Here is a 21,100-nt window from a genome sequence, read left to right on the forward strand (position 1 = left end):
TTCAAAATGATAAAGGGATTCAATAGGATAGATGCAGAGAAACTATTTAGGAATGAAATCAGGAAGCGCTTTCTAGATAATAATAGTGGGGTCTCAAGTGTGGGTGTGCTTGGGGTGTAAATGTAGACTTTAAGTATGGTAGCACAGGAATGGTGATGACATTGTGTAGGAAAGGGGAGTGGCTGGATATAGGAAGCGTGGGAAGGGGTGGCAGGATACTAATGATAAAGTACAGTGATGGGGTTTTTGGAGCAGCTCAACAGAGGATGAAAGGTATGGCTGCTTAGTGTGGAACTATGGGGTGGGGATGGGGGGGAGAAATGGCGAGATGTAAGAAAAGAGCATGGAGAAGGGGGAAATGTGCAATGGTTGTTTAGCAGTTTATGATGGCTGCGGGGGATGTTGAATCATGATGGAGGGAATCAACTTTTTTTTTATATTTGAAAATAAACTTTATTCATAAAATTTGTAAAGGTACATACAATGCAATCAAAGTCACGCTTCAAACAAAACAATACAAGTCATACAATTTGCAACGTTATATACGGTACAAATCAATGGTCCTGGTACAATCAATAGTTATACACCGTACATTGTAGATACAGTTCATGGCACCCTATTTGCATTACAGTCGTTACCGGTTGCAGATACAGTACATTTCGTTACGTTCATTTATCATTTTACATTCGGCCTGAGGTGGGTTTTCCCTGATTCCAGCTCCTCAGTGGTGGGAGGGCTCTAAACGGTGGCCTTTCCCCATAAAGCCTTTGCGTAGGTTGCATCTTGCTTCAGTGCGTCCCACAGCACGTAGTCCTGCACCTTTAGAGTGCGCCAGGTGGCAACACTCGGTCGTGGATAGCTCCTTCAGCTGGAAGACCAGCATGTTTCGGGCAGATTAAAGGGCCTCCTTCGCTGAGTTGATGGTCTTCCAGCCACAGTGATATCTGTCTTGTTGTGCATCCCAGGGAACAGTCCGTAGAGCACAGCGTACTGTTACCAAACTGATTGGGATGAACCGAGACAGATACCAACGCATCTCTCTCCACACCCTCTGCGCGAAAGGGCAGCCCATCAGGAGGTGGCAGACGGTCCACTCCCACCACAGCCTCGAGGCCAGCTCGCGGTGGCGCAGAGGTTCCGTGCGTGTTGGAAGCAACCGCACTGGGAGGGCCTTTCTCAATATGATCCAGGCTACATCCTGGTGCCTATTGGTCAGTTCCAGCGACGAGACGTTCTGCCAAATGGCCTTGACCGTCTGGTCGGGGAAGAAACCAATCGGGTCAACTCTCTCAGTTCCCTGCAGGACTCTGAGAATGTTTCATGTCGACCACTGTCTGACGGCCTTGTCTTCAAAGGGGTTCCTCGTCAGGAACTTCTCCACCTGGTACAGGTGAGGTGGGGACTGTCCAGCTGGGCGGGACGTCCTGTGCCTGCTCGGCCAGCATGGCCAGTGTGTTGGACAGGTAGAAACCCAGCTCATAGTGACACTTGGTGTTTGTGTACTGGGGCTCTACACATATCCTGAGGCAGCCACACACAAAGGTGGCCATCAGGATCAGAGTGGCATTGGGGACACTCTTCCCCCCCCGCCCCCAACTTTGTCTGTGGTCATGTAAATGGTGGTCATGTGGACGCATTCTACCTTGGACCTCCAGACAAAGTGGAAGATAACTCGGTTGACTGTGACGGCAGAGTTGTGGGGAATGGGCCAGACCCTGGCCACGTGGAGCAACACCGCGAGTACCTCTCACCTTATCACCAGGTTCCTGCTGGTTTTGGAGAGGGATCGCCCCCCGACATACCAAACTTTTGTTTGGCCTTGGCGATCCACTCCTCCCTGTTCTTTGTGCAGGCCAGGGGCCCCCCGAATCAGATCCCCAGCACCTTCAGGTAGTCGGATCTGACGGTGAAGGGGACAAGGGACCGGTTCTCCCACCTGCCAAAGAAAATGGCCTTGCTTTTATTTCAGTTCACTCTGGCCCCCGAGGCCAGCTCGAAATGGTCGTAGATGCCCATCAGTGTGTGGACCGACTGCTGATCGGAGCAGAAGACAGTGACGTCGAACACATACAGTGGCAGTGTGGTCTTCGTGGAGGGGATTGCATATTAGTGATTTGAGAAGCTTACTGATTAAATCCTTTCCATAATCCCTCTTCTCTATCACACCGACCTCTCTCTCAACCATCAATGGATGGTGGCAGGACTTAGGGTCTAGTAGTGATGGTGGGGGATTTCTAAAAAGGGTTTCCCAGGAGCAACTTGGGAAAATTGTTATTAAAAATAAATACTGCTGAATATCTATTCTGAATATTTGTGTATTCTCTCCTCCACGATGGGGGGGAGGAGGTTGATGGTTACGGGACCCCAACCTGACACGTACGCGCCTGCCACCATTGTTACGGTGGCAGGTTGCAGGCTGTGCAAGTGTCCTGTCTAGGAGATGTGGGACACTTCATTAACATATTTAAATCAGGCTCCCACAGTGCAATTTGGGAGCCTGATTTAAATTTAACTGCTGCCATAGGGTTGGAGAGGCTGTCACTGCAACAGCTGGCAATGATTAGGGAACATAAAACAGGCTGGATTGTTGTACGTTCAAAGTGAGTGCCATTGTGGAGAACTCTGCCACAGTGCTACCCATCTTGGACATGCAACTGGAAGGTCTCTGAATTACATAAGTGACAGCACCGCCTACTTTGGAGACCAAGCTAAGCTAAATTAATTTACAGTTGATTGTCTCTATGACCATACATCTGAAACACGTTTCGACACCAGCTTCAGATGACAAATAAACTATTTTATATTATTGGTTATTTTTCCACAAATTACTTAAATTCAGTTGTGTAAAGGAGTTAAATTGTATTTTGTGTTGAACTCTAATGAAAGAACACAGTCCAGGCTGTTCTGTGGGAATAAAAATTGTAAATAGTAGTATACTACAGAGTGATAAGAATATTGCTTCTGCGTCGATGTTGAATAACAGATAAGAGCCTAGATTTTTGGATCAGTTGTGCCCAATTAATGGATGAAAAATGGATGTCACTGAAAGGATTGCATCATATCACCTCCACACTTACTTCAGTGCTCTGCATAAAAGCTATTCACTGATATTCACGGATGAAATAACTTGGTTTGTTGTTTATTGTAAACTCTGGTCACTCACCTATTTTCTCACCTCCTTTAAGATGTCCTCTGTTGCATCTGGAAAACGTGAGTTCTCAGGCATAGTGAAGAGGAAATGAGGTCCTGTGCCTCAGCTCTCAGCCGCCATAATGCTGCCTTGCAATTTCCAGCAGTTCCCCAAACAGGTGTAAGTGGATCTGTGCCAGTAATAGGTGCAGGCCCAGCATAAGCATAAAAATTAAGTGGGAGGTAGTGTTCCTGGCCCCCTCGCCTCACTTGCCTCTGTGTGCACCAAAGGCGCCCAAACGGAAGGGTGTTTGAAAAAAGGTTGTAGCAGGATTTCCTCCAGGACTGTAGGGTCTGCAGAATTCCTATGAGCAGTCCTGAAAAGCAGGAAGAAAGAAGGAAAGAAGGGCCTTGGAGCCCTTCTGGCTGCTACTTTCCATTCATGAGTAGGCCTCTACATTGAGTGTTGGCTGTCTATTCAGCCACAGGAGGCATTACAGCAAAGCCGGACCCTATTCTCAACTGACGCCCACACATGTACACTTCCAGCGGATGTCACTGAATTGCAATCACGAACAGTAATTAATCCTGGCCAATTTTTTCTCCGCCCTAGCTCGGGTGCTGAGGCCAATTGTGGCACTCTTACTGCTGCCTGGATGAGATCAGCTAAGTCAGGACAAACAGGGGATCACACCTGGGATCACCATGGTCTATGTGGCTCATCTACTCAGTGCATAAATTCCATCAAGGAACCATTTACTTGTGTTCATTTTATTATTATTGAAAAACTAGTTTTACTGCAGTTGCCAATTAAATGCACATTCTTGGTAAAATTTAAAGAATTTTCTGTATGTTTTCTTTATCCCCAATTTTGCTTCATTTAATTCCTAATACAGACTTATTAAAAGAGATTGCCATTCGACCTGGGAGAAAGGATTTAGAGGATCTAATATTTGAATCCTCTGAATCAAATTGTCTGAATAGAGCGACTAAATGTGAAGGCAATACCAGAAAAAATTAGGAGGGGAATAAATAGTTTGAAGTGAACCCATGCATAGATCAAAGCTCAGGATATTGGTGATGGGTAAGACAATAACCCAGTTGTAGTAGTTGTGGTTTATCAGAAAATTACAAATCATAATACCATTGCAGTGCAGTGAGGGCAGATAATGCATGCATTGGCAGTGAAATGAGCTGACCTTGCATTATAATGCAGAATGACCAGGGCCTTGAAATTGGTCACGTCAGCCTGCCAGTGGGAGAGGTAGGGGTCGATCGGCGGGGGTGCGATCACTAAACGACTGAGTGGGAACTGTCAACAGTCTTTGGCACTAAGGTAGAGCCTGCTGTTTCGGGCTCCACATTCAGGTAAGTATTTTTTTAACAAACTTACCTTTTTGGTGGAGGCCTCCAGCGGACTTTTAAGGACCACTGGTTTGGTCGCATGTAGGCCACGTTTTCCTGAATGCTGTCGGCCCAGCGTTTTGCAAAGGGGGCCTCAAACAGCCATTAGGCTCCTTATTTGCACATGGAAAGGGCCTAATGTCTGTTTTAGCCACAGGCCCTGAGCTCCTCTTTTTCTGCTTTTACCAATATGGCAGGCAGTGAACTTGTGGTGCGGAATGTAGGCGAGTGTGCCGCCTGCCATATTGGATGCTCAGGTGCCCGTTTTGCGCCTGATAAACAGGTTTGGCGCCAATGACTTTCTACGTGATATTTCAGGAACAGCAGCTCTTTAAGAGCTGCTGCTATTTATTAAAGCTGCCTTGCAATTGCAGCTGGGGAGAAATGACAACAACATCCCCTACAATGTGACAAGGGGAAAGCATTAGTGGACAGCACGCTGAACATACCTACACCACACACACAAAAAGGTGGAACCTTCGCTATTGTGATCTCTTACTATGAGGCAGATTAAGGTAGTTGGTGAGAAATACTGTTGTATTCAGAGGCCCTGATGTAAGGGGCTGATAGCAATGGGGACGATGTTTTATTTGGCTACGGTAATAGGCACATGTGGAAATGACTGTGGCACTTTACCGTGTCATGCAGTTAACTGAAAGTGTCTTCAATTTGAGACTGCCTGGCTGATTTGCTGGCTGTTTGGGATGGAATGTCTTCTGGTTGGGGTCAGGCTGGATTGGTTGGGGTCATCTGCTTGAGACTGCTTATTTTCTGCTGCCTCCTACAAGCTAAGTCTTTTTTGCAGGATGAAGTAGTGCCAAATGCAGCAAGCTATAATAATCTTGGGCACCTTTGCCAGGCTGTACTACAGCAACCCCCCTCATCGGTTCAGGCATCTTAACCTTTACTTAAGGATGCTGATAGTGTGCTTAGCCAAGATCCTGATAGCACTATATGCCTCATAATATTGCTATTCCCTTTTATCCTTGGGTTCCTCAACAGGGTAAGCAGCAATGGCTGCAGTGGATAGTCTTGGTCCAGCAGTCAACCATATAGCCATCTAGGCCATTCTGCATTATAGTGCAAGGTCAGCTAATTTCACTGCCAATGCATGCATTACCCGCCACTGCTGCACTGCCTTGAACTAACAGTGGAGCTACTGATTGCCGTAAAATGAATCAACCATGGCAACTGCCAGCATAGCATGATTTGATACCTGTGATCACAAGCCAGCTGCACATTGATGAATTGGACATCAATAATGCCCTGGACTTTGAGGAATCCAGCCAGACAGTAAAAGTATAGGTTTGTCACATGTTGCTGCCTGTTTTCCATGGGAAAGTTGATGAAGTACAAGGGCTGGATAAACAAAGCATCTGGCACCTGAATAATGCAACTCTGCACCCACAGGTTAATAGGTTTGCCAGATTTCTCCTGCTGTTGCTCGAAACAACTTCATCGTATAAAAATTCACAGCTGTAGCCACCTTAACTGTGACTGACAGTCGTCATTGTTGTTGAAGTAATTTGCAGGTCTGGTTGCATGAATGTGTTAAGCTCAGTTACAGCCTCTTTAGTCAATCATAGTATCTGCGTGCAGGTTTCATGTCACAAGTCCAGTTATGAATGTCTGGACCAGTAAACATGGCTGTGTTATAAAGACAAGTCCTTGTTGACCTTCCATGGCACAAACTCCAGCATGTCTCGCATGTCACCTGTGATCCTCACCCTCCTGAATCTGCAAATAGAGAGGGTTGCCCAACTCCAATATAAACAGCAAATAACATTCACTCCCTTCACCACCGGCGCACCGTGGCTGCAGTGTGCACCAAACACAGGATGCAACTGCAGCAACTCGCCAAAGCTTCTTCGACAGCACCTCTAAAACCCGCGACCTCTACCACCTAGAAGGACGAGGGCAGCAGGCACATGGGAACAACACCACCTGCACATTCCTCTCCAAGTCACACACCATCCCGACTTGAAATATATCGCCGTTCCTTCATCGTTGCTGGGTCAAAATCCTGGAACTCCCTACCTAACAGCACTGTGGGAGAACCTTCACCACACGGACTGCAGTGGTTCAAGAAGGCGGCTCACCACCACCTTCTCAAGGGCAATTAGGGATGGGCAATAAATGCTGGCCTTGCCAGCAACGCCCACATCCCATGAACGAATAAAAAAAAATGATAGCTCCCTGGAGAAGCAGGCATAGGTAACAGAAACAATACAGCTTTAAGAAGCTTTCAGTAAGCCTTCAATAAGTTAATTAACTTTCTTTTTTCTCAACAACAATATACCTACAGAAGCTGTGAACAACAAACAGCTACACATAAATCAGCAAAATACCAATAAATCTTTAACATAAGACCTAACTTGACAGAAATGACCTCCCATGCAATACCCGCTTTATATGGGCGCTCAGCATCTGGAGTGTTGTTCAGGTGCTCTGTACATTATGGGGCATAGCCTTCAATTTTTTGGGGCCTTAATGAGCCTTAGCACACAATAGGTTCCCAGGCCTTAATGACCATATGCATTTGCTGGCAGGGATTCGCGTGCCTTGCAGATGAGGGGGCGAACAGGCCACATGATCCATTAATCCTTAGCAGCTGGTGCCCGATGCATAATAGTGTATCAGAGATTGCATTACCAGTTCCAGTGCCTCACAGAGGCAAATTTGCAAAAGTGATTTTTCAAAATACAGCATTACAAATTGAGCACTTACAGTACAGTTTTAGAACAGCCTATTACAGTTCTGTGCTAGCGCTATTCACAACAGTCCTGAGGTTTAAAAGATTCATAGGAGCATTGTGCATTTATAGTCCAGTATTTAGATTGCAAATTTTATGGTTGTTTAGTTTAATGTTTCTAAAAGTGTGACAGTATTGCGCACTAGTGTTACTTATAGTGATCAGAGTGATCTATTGAATTTTCTAACATTTGTTGAAGGAGCTTTCCGCCCATTGTGAGACTCTCTCAATGAACTGCAGAGAATCAGCTGAGTAATTGTGTAGCGTGTAAAAGAATTGAGTGACTGCATTCTCTAAGAACAGAGAACTCCCACAATAAATGTTTTGTCCTGTTTAGACATCATTGGTTTTCTTTAACTGTACACATGCTGTTCAGCCCTGTGTACAATTAATACTAATTATTCCATAGTGTCACACTAGAATTACATCCTTGATTCTGGGAAAAATTAGTTTTTACAGCATAAGAAATTTAAGACGACTATTTTATTTTTGGACTTGAAGCAGGAACATTTTATAAAAGGAGGAAAGCAAAATTAAGGCAATTGGGTATAAAGGTTTGTTTTAATATATAACATCAGAACACTATTTTGACACTATTCTCAGATGGGAGTATGGCCACTATCACTAAAAATTATTAAACTACATTGGTGCCAATAATAGCATATTAATATTGCCCTGCTTACTCCATTAATACTGCCAAGTGACCATGCCATCTAATGTTGGGGAGCAGGGATGTGATTGGCATTGGCATATGTTGCATATTCTGAAATAGCATGTGTGCTTTATGGTCCAATGTAAGGAATCTTACAACACCAGGTTATTGTCCAACAGTTTTATTTGAAAATCACAAGCTTTCGGAGGCTTTCTCCTTCGTCAGGTGAGTGACGAAGGAGAAAGCCTCCGAAAGCTTGTGATTTGTAAGATTCCTTACATTTGTCCACCCCAGTCCATCACCGGCATCTCCACTTTATGGTCCAGGCAGCTAATACAATTCAAAATTGTTTCAAAGAAAGTAAAATCTAGCTCCTACTTTATAATAGGTGCGATAAATTCCAAAAAAAAAGCGTATTTGTAAGAATGAGTCAGTAGCTGCGTGTCAGGGGGCATTTTATTAAAGAAACAAATATTCAACTATTTGAACAGATTAGCCTTAAAATGATTTGACTTTTAAGAAGTCTGCATTACGATACAATGATCATAATATCATTAAGTTTAGAATAGTTATCGAAAAGGACAAGGAACAACCAAGCATAAAAATACTTAACTGGAGGAGGGTTAATTTCTGTAAGTTAAAAAGGGATCTTTCCCAGGTGGATTGGAATCATAAATTGGTAGACAAAACAGTAATTGAACAATGGGAAGCCTTCAGGGAGGAGATGGTTTGGGTGCAGAGTAGGCACATTCCCACGAGGGGGAAAGGAAGGGCTGGAGCTCCCTGGATGACTAAAGATATAGAGATTAAAATGAAGCAGAAAAAGGAGGCTTATGACAAATGTAAAACTCATAATACAGTAAAGAACCAAGCTGAATACAGAAATAACAGAGGAGATCTAAAAAAGGAAATAATAGGGGCAAAGAGAGAGTATGAGAATAGATTAGCGGCTGAAAGGGAACCCAAAAGTCTTTTATAAACGTATAAATAGTAAAAGTGTAGTAAAAGGAAGGGTGGGGCCGATTAGGGACAAAAAGGAGATGATCTTGTGGAGGCAGAGGTACTAAGTGAATTCTGTGCATCCGTCTTCACGAGAGAAGAGGATGCTGCAAATGTAGCAGTAAAAGAGGAGGTAATAGCGATATTGGATAGGATAAAAATAAAGAGGAGGTACTTAAAAAGTTGGCCGTATTCACAAGTACAAAAGTCACCCAGTCCAGATGGGATGCAGCCTAGGTTACTGAGGGAAGTAAGGGTAGAAATTGCGGAGACTCCGGCCACAATCTTCCAATCCTCCTTAGATATGGGGATGGTGCCAGAGGACTGGAGGATTGCAAATGTTACACCCCTGTTCAAAAAAGGGGAGAGGGATAAACCCGGCAATTACAAGCCAGTCAGCCTACCGTCGATGGTGGGGAAACTTTTAGAGACAATAATCCGGAACAAAAATAATTGGCACTTGGAAAAGTTTGAGCTAATAACTGAAAGCCAGCACGGATTTGTTAAAGGAAAATTGTATTTGACTAACTTGATTGAGTTCTTTGAAGAAGTAACGGAGAAGGTTGATGAGGTACTGCAGTTGATGTTGCATATATGGACTTTCAAAAGGCATTTGATGAAGTACCACATAATAGATTTGTTAGCAAAATTAAAGCCCATGGGATTAAAGGGACAGTGGCAGCGTGGATACAAAATTGAATAAGGGACAGAGAGCTGAGAGTAGTGGTGAAAGGTTCTTTTTGAGGCTGGAGGGAAGTATACAGTGGTGTTCCCCAGGGGTCGGTATTAGGACCAGTGCTCTTTTTGATATATATTAATGACCTGGACTTGGGTATAATTTCAAAGTTTGCAAATGACACAAAACTCGGAAATGTAGTGAACATTGTGGAGGATAGTAACAGACTTCAGGAGGACATGGGCAGACAAATGGCAGATGAAATTTAACGCAGAGAAGTGTGAAGTAATACATTTTGGTAGGATGAATGAGGAGAGGCAATTCAAACTAAATGATGCAATTTTAAAAGTGCAGGAACAGAGAGACTTGGGGGTGCATGTACACAAACCTTTAAGGGTAGCAGGACAAGTTGAGAAGGCTGTTAAAAAAGCACGGAAATTATGCTAAACCTTCATAAAACACTATTTTGGCCTCAGCTGGAGTATTGTGTTCAATTCTGGACACCACACTTTAGGAAGGATGTCATGGCCTTAGAGAGGGTACAGAAGAGATTTACTAGAATGGTCCTAGGGATGAGGGACTTCAGTTATCTGGAAAAGCTGGGGTTGTTCTCCTTAGAGCAGAGAAAATTAAGAGGAGCTTTGATAGAGGTGTCCAAAATCATGAAGCGTTTTGATAGAGTAAATAAGGAGAAACTGTTTCCAGTGGCAGAAGGATCAGTAACCAGAGGACACAGATTTAAGGTGATTGGCAAAAGAACCAGAGGTGACATGAGGAAACATTTTTTTATGTAGCGAGTTGTTATGATCTGGAATGCACTGCCTGAAAGGGTGGTTGAAGCAGATTCAATAATAACTTTCAAAAGGGAATTAGATAAATACTTGAAGGGAAAAATATACAGGGCAATGGGGAAAGAACAGGTGAGTGAGACTAACTGGATTGCTCTTTCAAAGAACCAGCACAGGCACGATGGGCTGAATAGCCTCCTTCTGATGCTGCATCATACTATGAAACTACTATGAAACTATTTGCAACAGTTTTAGTACGATTTGTAGTGATAGGAAGCTGGAGTGAACAGCTTGCATTACATGTTTCATTTTCCAGTTATGTGACATTAGTGGAAAGGAATTTACTTTGGATCGAGGGATTACATTAATTATCTAAACATTAATGGTTTCATTGGCTGCATTATATTGACAGATTATTTTTGAAATATGAACATTCTATAAAAACTCAAAGTTTTATTTTACTCTCTGCAGGCATGCATTAAAGGTTAATTTCGACAAAAAGATAATCCATAAAGGCAAATTTTAAATTTTATAAGTCATTCTGTGGGATTGTTCACAATGTGCTGGGGGATACACTGTTTTATAACAATAGGGATGTTATGCCACTGATTTACAATGGCTAAATAAGTCAAATTCTGTCCTTTATTGTAAGGCATTGTCATCTTTATCAGTGTCCTGGGGTTTGTTTTCTATGACCATTCATTTTTCTGTGAAAACAGTAAATCAGTAGTAAACTTGATTATTCTTGTATTCTAACCATAGCACCTGGTGGAAATCGGGCGGGTGGGCAGTTAAAAACAAGCAGGTTACTTGCCTGCTCGAACTCGACCCTTTCTTGCCGTCTCTGATATTAACCTACAGGGTTCAGGAGGTGAATAAGGCACCAATATAAAGCAGGCCTGAGCTTCGTGAATTCATGAAAATCAACATTCTTTTACCTCAATAGGACCCCAATGGCATTTTAACTGGGTCCTGAGCGGAGAAGCGACTGCAGATTTCCTGCCAGGCTGAATCAAGTCAGACACTAGTGGGAATGATATAGAGGCTTTCCAGGTAAGGCAAAAGTTTCCTTTGTGGGCCCAGGAGGAGCAGGAGAGTTGTGGCCTCCCTGCCTCGGACACCCCTCCCATCACACTCGAGACCCCAACCCCACCACCGACGTTGTAAGCCGACGAGCGACTAAGGGCTGTCTGATCATCTCCTACTGGCAGCAGCTCTGTTCCCTCTTCTCCCCTATTCTGTGGACAAGCAGCATTTACATAGAAACATAGAAGCAGAGAAAATAGGAGCAAGAGTAAACCATTCGGCCCTTTGGGCCTGCTCTGCCATTCAGAATGATCATGGCTGATTGCCTAACCTGTTCCCGCTTTTTCCCCATATCCCTTGATCCCTTTAGCATTAAGAAATATATCTATCTCCTTCTTGAATACATCGAATGACTTGGCCTCCACTGCCTTCTGTGGTAGAGAATTCCACAGGTTCACCACCCTCTGAGTGAAGAAATTTCTCCTCATCTCGGTTCTAAATGGCATACCCCATATCCTGAGACTGTGACCCCTGGTTCTGGACTCCCCAGCCATTGGGAACATCCTCCCTGCATCTAGTCTGTCTAGTCCTGTTAGAATTTTATATGTTTTGATGAGATCACCTCTCATTTTTCTAAACTCTAGTGAATATAGGCCTAGTCGACCCAATCTCTCCTCATACGTCAGTCCTGCCATCCCAGGAATCAGTCTGGTAAACCTTCGTTGCACTCCCTCCATGGCAAGGATATCCTTCCTCAGATAAGGAGACCAAAACTGCACACAATACTCCAGATGTGGTCTCACCAAGGCCCTGTATAACTGCAGTAAGACATCCCTGCTCCTGTACTCAAGTCCCCTTGCAATGAACGCCAATATACCATTCGCCTTCCTAACTGCTTGCTGCACCTGAATGCTTGCTTTCAGCGACTGGTGTACAAGGACACCCAGGTCTCGCTACACCTCCCCTTTTCCCAATCTATCACCATTCAGATAATAATCTGCCTTTCTGTTTTTACAACCAAAGTGGATAACCTCACATTTATCCACTTTATACTGCATCTGCCATGTTCTTTCCCACTCACCCAACTTGTCTAAATCACATTGGAGCCTCTTTGCATCCTCCTCACAGCTGACATTCCACCCCAGCTTTGTGTCATCTGCAAACTTGGAAATGTTACATTCCGTTCCCTCACCCAAATCATTGATATATATTGTGAATAGCTGGGGCCCAAGCACTGATCCCTGCGGTACCCCACTAGTCACTGCCTGCCACCTGGAAAAAAACCCGTTTATTCCTACTCTCTGTTTTCTGTCTGTCAACCAATTCTCAATCCATGCCAGTATATTCCCCCCAATCCCATGTGCTTTAATTTTGCACACTAACCTCTTGTGTGGGTCATTTAAATGAGGCCTGGTGGTTAAAATTGCCATGGCCTCCTGCTGCCTTTGGCTGGTGGGAAATCAACTCGCCAGGGCAGTATCCTGCCCGAAATCCTCCTCCTGATGTGTGTGCTCGAATCCTTGAATCCTTGAACCAAAATTGATTTAGAAATAAAAGTGCCTACTAACTAAAGCAAGCTAACATTTAGGGGGCTCATCTTCCAACTTTGCACTCCCAGCAGGGAGCCTTATCCCTCAGAAAGTCATGTATTGTGCATCCAAATTTCTGGTAAGTACCTATGGCAGGTGAGACTCCCAACTGCAAATGTGAAGTCAAAAAATTACGCATTTATCGTGCAGATAAAACTAAAGCAACTAAAAAGGTCAGAATAGTTCTTGAAAATTGATGCTGTTTGAGATACCATGTTAGCCAGTACCAGTAGTCTTGCTCTGATCTGTCTCTAAAAGCCTTTCTTTGCCCTGAATTTGCTGATGTGTTTGTCTTGAAAATATCTTAAATAAATCTATGATCTGTACATCGAAGAATGATACATGCATTTTGATTTATTTGTCTAAATGTTGTTGCCCAGAGATTCTGCTCCTTTTTGGATTGTTGGCTGAAAGTGGTTGATGGACCTGGCTCTGCTGGGTTTCTGTCCTTTCAGTGCAAGAATATCACTTCTCCTGCCTAATCCTAACCACATCCTGACTGCCGTTTGGGGCTGGATCTGGGGATGTTCCCAGGCTCCCTTAGGAATTCTGCCATTTACAGTTACTGTAAGGCACGGGGGTGGGGGGAGTTAAACCCTAAAAAAACGGGGAACGCGCCCACAACCTGCTGCATACTCGATCACTGCCGTTTTTACGGCGGCGGGTTTTGAGGCATATAAGTGTCCTGTCTTGGAGAGGCGGGACACTTTATTATTATATTTAAATCAGGCTGTCAGTGCTTGGGAAACCTGGCAGCGAAAAGGAGGTATGACTTGTTGGCTCCAGAAGTTAAGTGCTTTTTATACTCCTTGTGGGCAAGGAAGAGCAGAAGTGCTCCCCGTGGCCCCTCAAGCAAACCTTTGGCCTCCCTTCTGATGAAGACGGCCTCTCTCTAGCCCCTGCCGTGATCGGCTGACCCAACCCCCAATTTGCAGCCACCCCTGTGATCGTCCCCCTCAACCCTTGATTTGCAGCCTGCCCCACGATGGCTGGATGGCCGGTTGCCGGGCCGGAAACGGAATAAAAAAATTATAATGAGGTCCTGCTGTTAAATTTTGCAGGACCTCCGCATCCCAGCCCTGACAGGTTTCTCCCCCCCTACCGCGCTCCCCCGCACTCACCCCGCCTCCCCATAAATATCGGGGCCAATGTTTCTGGTGCTGACAGTGACTGACTCAAACAAGCAAAGTAATTAATTTAAAGATATCAAAGCAGTAACAATTTTGCTGTCATGATGCCATATGCAATGCATGATGACGAAAGTTTATTGTGGCAAAATGGTTACAATTTTGAAACATAAAAGAACTGTAAGAGGACATCATCATGTGGGTTAATTGGATATGAGATGGCATACCTTGGCTGACCATACAATAGGAATGATTGTCAGTTTGGCAGCTTTTATTGTGTTTTTGTGCCTGGCCATTTTTAGTAGGTGAAGTCATCTTGGGGGAAGAGAAGGTTGAATGTATAATCAATTGAAACTAGGAACAAGATAGAAGACTGGACTCTGCTCTGAATTACTGCCCATCCTGGGGCAGATTTGGGACATTAAATGAAGTACCACTTCAAATCCGCTGTGAAAAACACTGCACTTGAATTATCCAAAAAAATATCCAGTCCCTTTTAGAAACCACCGGCAGCCCTATCCGCTGCATTTAAATAGGGTCAAAGAGATGTAGCTAACCCCTTTGTCCCACTTCTCCCAATTTCTGCTCCATACCTGTCCCAAATTATTACTGCCACTATATAAGTGGTGGTAGGAGCTGCAGCAAATTATCCCTGAGGCAGATACTACATTGAGGAGGACATTTTGTGTAATGTGACCAAAGATTGGTGCTACGTTGCCTGCATATCGATCTCTTTAGTATTTTAGAAGTTCAGTCAGAAGCTTTGCTGCTGGTTTCACTCAACTCAGCTCAAAGTTCTGCTTTGCACGGGGAACTTGGATTTCTCAATGGGCAACGCTCTATTTTTATGCTATGAGGAGCATGACATAAGAACATAAGAACATAAGAAATAGGAGCAGGAGTAGGCCAATCGGCCCTTCGAGCCTGCTCCGCCATTCAATAAGATCATGGCTGATCTGATCCTAACCTCATGACGACATGGAAGAAGCTAGATTGGGGACTTAGAGTGAGGCATTGTAGAAAGCATCTCTTCCATACATGCTTTAACCACTCACCAGCATCGCACAGACCAGTAAGGTCTTACATAGACATTTCTCACCGTCTGTGCCTCAGAAGGTTGCCTCCCTCCACTGAAACTATTGGAGAAATGTGCCAATTGCTGGCTGAATACCCGTAGCCCATTTCCATCAGAAGAACAGCATTGTCTGTATCACTCAAGGTCGCCACTACCTTGAATTTCTTTGCAACTGGATCCTTTCAGGCAGCATCTGCTGACCGTTGCCACATGAGTTAGGCAGCTGTTCATCACTGGATCAAGAAGGTCACTGATGCTCTATTCAGGAAGGCTGTGCAGTTCATCTCCTTTCCAATGAATGTAGGCAAAGAGAAAGCCATCCAATTCTACAGACTGTCAGGGTTCCCACAGGTGCAAGAAGGCATTGATCGAACAAATGTGCATTCAAAGCCCCATGTTATGACCCCTGAATTTATGAACAGAAAAGGCTTTTATACTATTAATGTCCACTTAATGTGCAGTGCCTATCAGCTTATCCTGCACGCCAATAGCAGATACCCAGGAAGCTGCAATGACGCTTTTATCATGCAACAATTCATCATCCCAGCCCTTATGACTTGGAACAATGTATCATAATGGTTGATTGGTGATTAGATGGTTTATGACTCCAGTAAGGCTTCCACAAATAGAGGGAGACAAGAAATACATAGTCCATGCCACTGCAACAAGTATCATAGAACAGAATTTCAGAATTCTTAAGTCCCATTTTAGGTGCCTGGATGAATTTGGTGGAGCCCTGCGAGGCAGCCCAGCGAGAGTCTCCAGAATCATTATAGCTTGCTGCAAACTACCTGATATCATAGTGAAAAAGGAATTGCTGCTTCTGGAAACTGAAGGTAACTATGAAGAAGGGGGTAGAGGGACTGCGTTCCCCACAGCACAAGGAGGGTGCACAGGAAGGAGTGGACGTAGGACTGGACTGCCAACAGCCAGAGAAAGAAGGGCACAATTGATAACCCATTGCTTTCAATAAATAAAGGTTGACTCACCAAAAGAAGTCACTTCACAACTGCCGTTCTCCCCCCACGCCCTCACGAAGTCACTCAATGTCAAAGACTTCTGCCAAGTTCCTTCCTAAGATAGAAGTCTACATTTCTCCTGCCACCTTCATATTCCCCCAAAATTGAAAGCATACACAGAATTGAATTCAGGACGCTAGGTCCCCGTTGTGGCAGGGTAAGAACAGTAGACTGATAATTAGGCCCGTCAAAATCTGAGGAGACCGACCCTGTCAGAAATCATGGAGTCAGCCAATTTAAATAATCTTGGTGGGTCAAGGGTGAGAGTCCCACCAGCAGGGGGCCCAGTATGTTGGGAGAGCCATGAAGTTGTGTCTGTCGGCATAAATGAGTTGCAAATTTAAGACCTTTGGTGGAAGCCTTTGAGGTTCATAGAAATATGAGACTTTACATTTGTAGCATGCAGTGTCACTTGGTTACAATTAATAGCCCTCACAACTCTGGGAAATCTGGCAATTTGGAGAAAATTGATGGCCCTCTCAGTCATTTGTGTGGGATTACAGTCAAACTGAGCTACCTCTGCAAAGTGGGCGTTGATGATTTGCATTATAGAGGAGTGCACTGCAAATTGGCTGATCTTATGAAATTCCTCTGTGGCTCCCTACAATGAGCCTATGGCATAAAAGTTGAGATCTGTGGTGAGAGCTGTCCATGCTGTGGACCTTGATTGCAGATTTGGCTGCAGTAATGAACAGAGCTCTTCCAGAACTTCATGACTGAAGTGCAACTTCCTGAGACAGAGCTCTTGTGAAAGATCTTGGAACATGAGTTTGTATCCAGCCGGTTTGTAGTGCTGGGATGCTCTGGCTGGGAGCTGTTGCTGCATGATTAATTTGACTTCCCTTACAGCCTCCTGCTGCTCCCCTTCCTTCTATTCCTTCAACATATATATCATGTAAAATAGGATTTGAGTTGCATCAGGTGTTAAAACCTACTCCTGTTTACTGGTGACGGGCAGCAATTAAGTAACCTGGCCACCTCATGAAAGTTCCAACGGTTTCTGGCAGATGAGCCCCTGGAGGAGGATCATGGGACCCTTGATGGAAGAAATGCCAACAAAAGGCGGATGAGCTAATCCTTGAATTAGCCAATGACATCACAGCCTGCATGCCTTGATGCAGCGGCAGTACACAAAAGACAATGGACAGTCCAAAACACCACATCAAGGTTCAGGTGTGGAGAACAGTCACAGGAGCTCTGATGATAGTCGACTGATGATGATGATGATGAAAATAGGATTCCCATTGTTCAGTCTTCAGATCGTAGCTCAGTGATTCTCGTTAATTGCAATGTTTTTTAAGGGCAATGCAGAATGTTAGGGAAGGCTGCCTGAATTCAGCAGTGAAATGTTTTTTTCAGTACCTGCAGTGAGCCCCAAGTAATCTCAGTTCACCAGTTTCCCTTTAATCAAGTACCTCCACCTTGATGAACTGATCCTGGCAAACTGCAGCTTTTACACAGTGCTGCACATTCTCAAGGAGAGATGGGAAGGCAGAAGTCACGATAATATAGAATGGGTGATGTCTTCCTGTCCTAAATCTGTGAATCTACACTGGGACCATCTGGCCTGTGTGGCTGCTACGCATTGACTTTATCAACAGAGCCATTAGGTCATTTGGGCAGAAACTATGAGGCTTTGTTGCCAGTTTGGAGCTTTGCTAGATATGAGCATGGCTCAGAGATAGGGCTGCAAGCTTGTAGCCTTCATTCTGGGCTGCATGCCTTTTTTTCAGTGAGGCTCCACATCTGTAGTCGTGCCTCACAATTTCTGTTTTTGTGTTCTTGTAAACAAACAAAGAAATGCTATGCACTTGTTTATGAACACAATGAATGCACCTTCAAACTTGATAAGTTACAGTTCAAATTTAAGCAAATTTTGCATTGTGGAAGTATGAAATAACAGCCTCCAAATTTGTAATTCATGGTTAAAATATTTGAAGTATTTTATTTTTAAATCTATTTTATTATTAAATTTCTGTTGCACATGTCACTAATGGGAGTACTTTCTTGTGTCTTTCAGGAAACAGTAGAATATGCCTTCCTTATAATTTTTACAATTGAAACATTTTTGAAGATTATAGCATATGGACTGCTGTTACATCCCAATGCTTATGTAAGAAATGGATGGAACTTGATGGACTTTGTAATTGTAATTGTGGGGTAAGTCTCACTTTTAATGTCTCACAATGTAACTAACCATTATATCTTCTTTGGAGGTTATTTAAATGATCTGTATTGCAATTCAGGAGGTTATGAAATGCAAGACTTGTTACCATAGAAACTGCATAATCTGGATATTGCTTATATATATTTGAATATTCTGCGGTTGGTTACATTTCTTAATGTGTTTGCTGCAGCATCAGAGAGAAATGTAATAGTGTTCCAGCGTTTTTATTGTAATTGGGGCCATAGAGCACAGAGTAACCTCCTGAACTTTTTGGTATTGGAGTTGATATCACTTATAATATTATTTAACATTATTAAAACATGTAAGGCAGTATTTTCTAGTTGCTATGGTTGTTGGTGCAGGACTAGAATGAATGATCAGGGGCCAGAAAATCAAGTGTAGACCCATTTGTGCAACCAGATTTGCATCACATTTGTGCCAAGCATGATCTTCTGGCCAGCCTTTGAGACAAAATGGAGGACAGCTTTATTTAATTCTGATGATTTATTTAAATTAAGCAACATGCAATTTTTTGTTTAGTCACTTAGGATAGGATCATGCTGGATGCTCCTTTCACACATCTGGAGTGGGTCGAAGGGTCTAAGTTCCATAAAGTATATTTTCCAGTGGTGGAGCTAAAGCAGACTGCTTGGTTGTGAGCGTAAAGCTCACTGACTTTCCATCAGGCTGAACTCCCGGGACCTTCTGGGTCATCATTTTCAAATTTATGACATGTTCCCAGACCATATTGTACCTCTGAAATTTGTCTATATGTTGCTATAATTTCAGACAAAAGAATCTGGATAACTGTTGAATGCTGACTGATAGCTTTGGGGCAGCATGCAATGGCTGTTTTTAACTTCTGAGTGAGAGAGAATTGTCCAATAAATTTTTAAAAAATGTTATCAATTGTGCAGAGATGCCTTGTGAAGTCGAGAAAATATTTTCAGAGAACAGTTTGAACACATCAATGAGCATAATGCAAAAATGACAGCAAAGAAATATGGAACATGAAAATTGTCAGCAGTAAAGTCAGCTACAGAGCGTGCTTGTATCAATATTCATGTGGTTCAGTGCATATATAGGTTAGCGTATAAATTTAGTACATTTCATGCACATATTTCCTTGCTCACGAGTTACTTTTAAAAGAATTGTTTTATTCAGTCTAAAATTATATTGTGCTGGAAACTGTGCACCTTACTGTCATGGAAAATGTCTATGTTTTACCTGTGTTAATGACGCACTGATAACGTTTGACTTTATATTTGTAATCAATCTTGTCCACTTCTTGGTTTCTTAAAAGCCCTGAAAAATTTTGTCATTGAACTCAGCACTTGGTTATTTCAGCTAGTGGTATTCAGGGTATAGAATTTTACAATAACAGTATAAGAATTCATCAATCACATTAGAAACACTGAACTAGATCTACAAAATGTATCCAAACAATTGCCATGGAAACTATTGCTTGTATTACGGATTGGCTGCAGAGAACGGCAAATGTGCCATTTTCAGTGTAATTACAAATGAATTAGAACTAGCACATCCTTCCAAAAATAATTTATTTAGATCTTTTCCTGTGAAGCTGGCTAACTTCAGCTTTCTGCAATTTCGTCTAAATGTGATCACATCTGAGTTTTCTTTCTGACGTTGTAAATAACTGCTAATGTCTTATGTGTAGTGAAACTGACCACAAATGTATGTCCATGACTGCAGGAACCAGCCCCAAACATCCCATCAGCATGGTCCATAATTGGCAGAAAATGTTAAAGCTTCCTACACTATAACCAACTACAAACTGTATTATCTCCATACTGGGCTGAGCAGTCTTTTTTCATTTATTTTTCAAATGAAAGTGGGGAGAGAGAGAAAAATAAAAAGGAGAAATAAAAACAGAAAACCTACAAAAATAGACAATAACATTATAATGCACAAGGACAAGAACAAACATATTAGCTAAATAAAGACATAAAATACAAAACCAAAAAAAAAGGTAATTGCAAAGCAATGAATAAATATGGAACTTTTGTTAAGCATATTTATTTGTCCTGTTTTTAAAAATTGTCTTTTGTGTTATCATTATTTTTGTATTTCCTGTATATATTGGGTCCGAAACTTTGATGACGCTATTGCACTGTTGTAAGTTGTGGGGTCAACTAATTTGAATATAGAGAGGTGCGTAAGCTGTCTGAACCCAGCCTGCAACACCTCAGATATGCTGGGGAGGCAGAACACTGGAGAAGACGAGGGAGTTAGGCCCCAAATGGGCCCAAATGTTTCCCACATTGGGGGTGTTTGGGAAAAAGCTTGAGAAGAGTTGCATCAGCAGGAAATAAAACCTGCTTAAGGGGGTGGTGGCAGCGCCGGAGGAAGCAGGCAATATGGGTGACAAGGATTTCGACAAGGGCCAAAAGAAGAGCAGGCAACATAAGAACATAAGAACATAAGAAATTGGAGCAGGAGTAGGCCAATCGGCCCCTCGAGCCTGCTCCGCCATTCAATAAGATCATGGCTGATCTGATCCCAACCACAAATCTAAAGAACACAAGAAGTCGGAGCAGGACCCGGCCACATAGCCCCTGGGCCCTCTCCGCCACCCACAGGGCATTGACCGATCCGAACTCAGCTTCATGTCCAATTTCCTGCCCGCTCCCCATAACCCCTAATTCCCTTTACTTCTAGGAAACTGTCTATTTCTGT

The 21,100-nt window shown here is 43.3% G+C and overlaps 1 protein-coding gene across 1 annotated transcript in view; it reads left to right on the forward strand.

Annotated features, from left to right (window-relative positions):
- cacna1db (calcium channel, voltage-dependent, L type, alpha 1D subunit, b) overlaps positions 1-21,100 on the forward strand; it is a 529,322-nt gene that overhangs the window by 191,876 nt on the left and 316,346 nt on the right. Inside the window, exon 4 of the mRNA XM_067998737.1 lies at positions 18,257-18,396. Within this exon, the coding sequence (XP_067854838.1) occupies positions 18,257-18,396 (140 nt within the window). The remainder of the gene's footprint in view (positions 1-18,256; positions 18,397-21,100) is intronic.

The sequence above is a fragment of the Heptranchias perlo genome, chromosome 17 (assembly GCF_035084215.1).
Source record: "Heptranchias perlo isolate sHepPer1 chromosome 17, sHepPer1.hap1, whole genome shotgun sequence".
NCBI classification, from domain to species: domain Eukaryota; kingdom Metazoa; phylum Chordata; class Chondrichthyes; order Hexanchiformes; family Hexanchidae; genus Heptranchias; species Heptranchias perlo.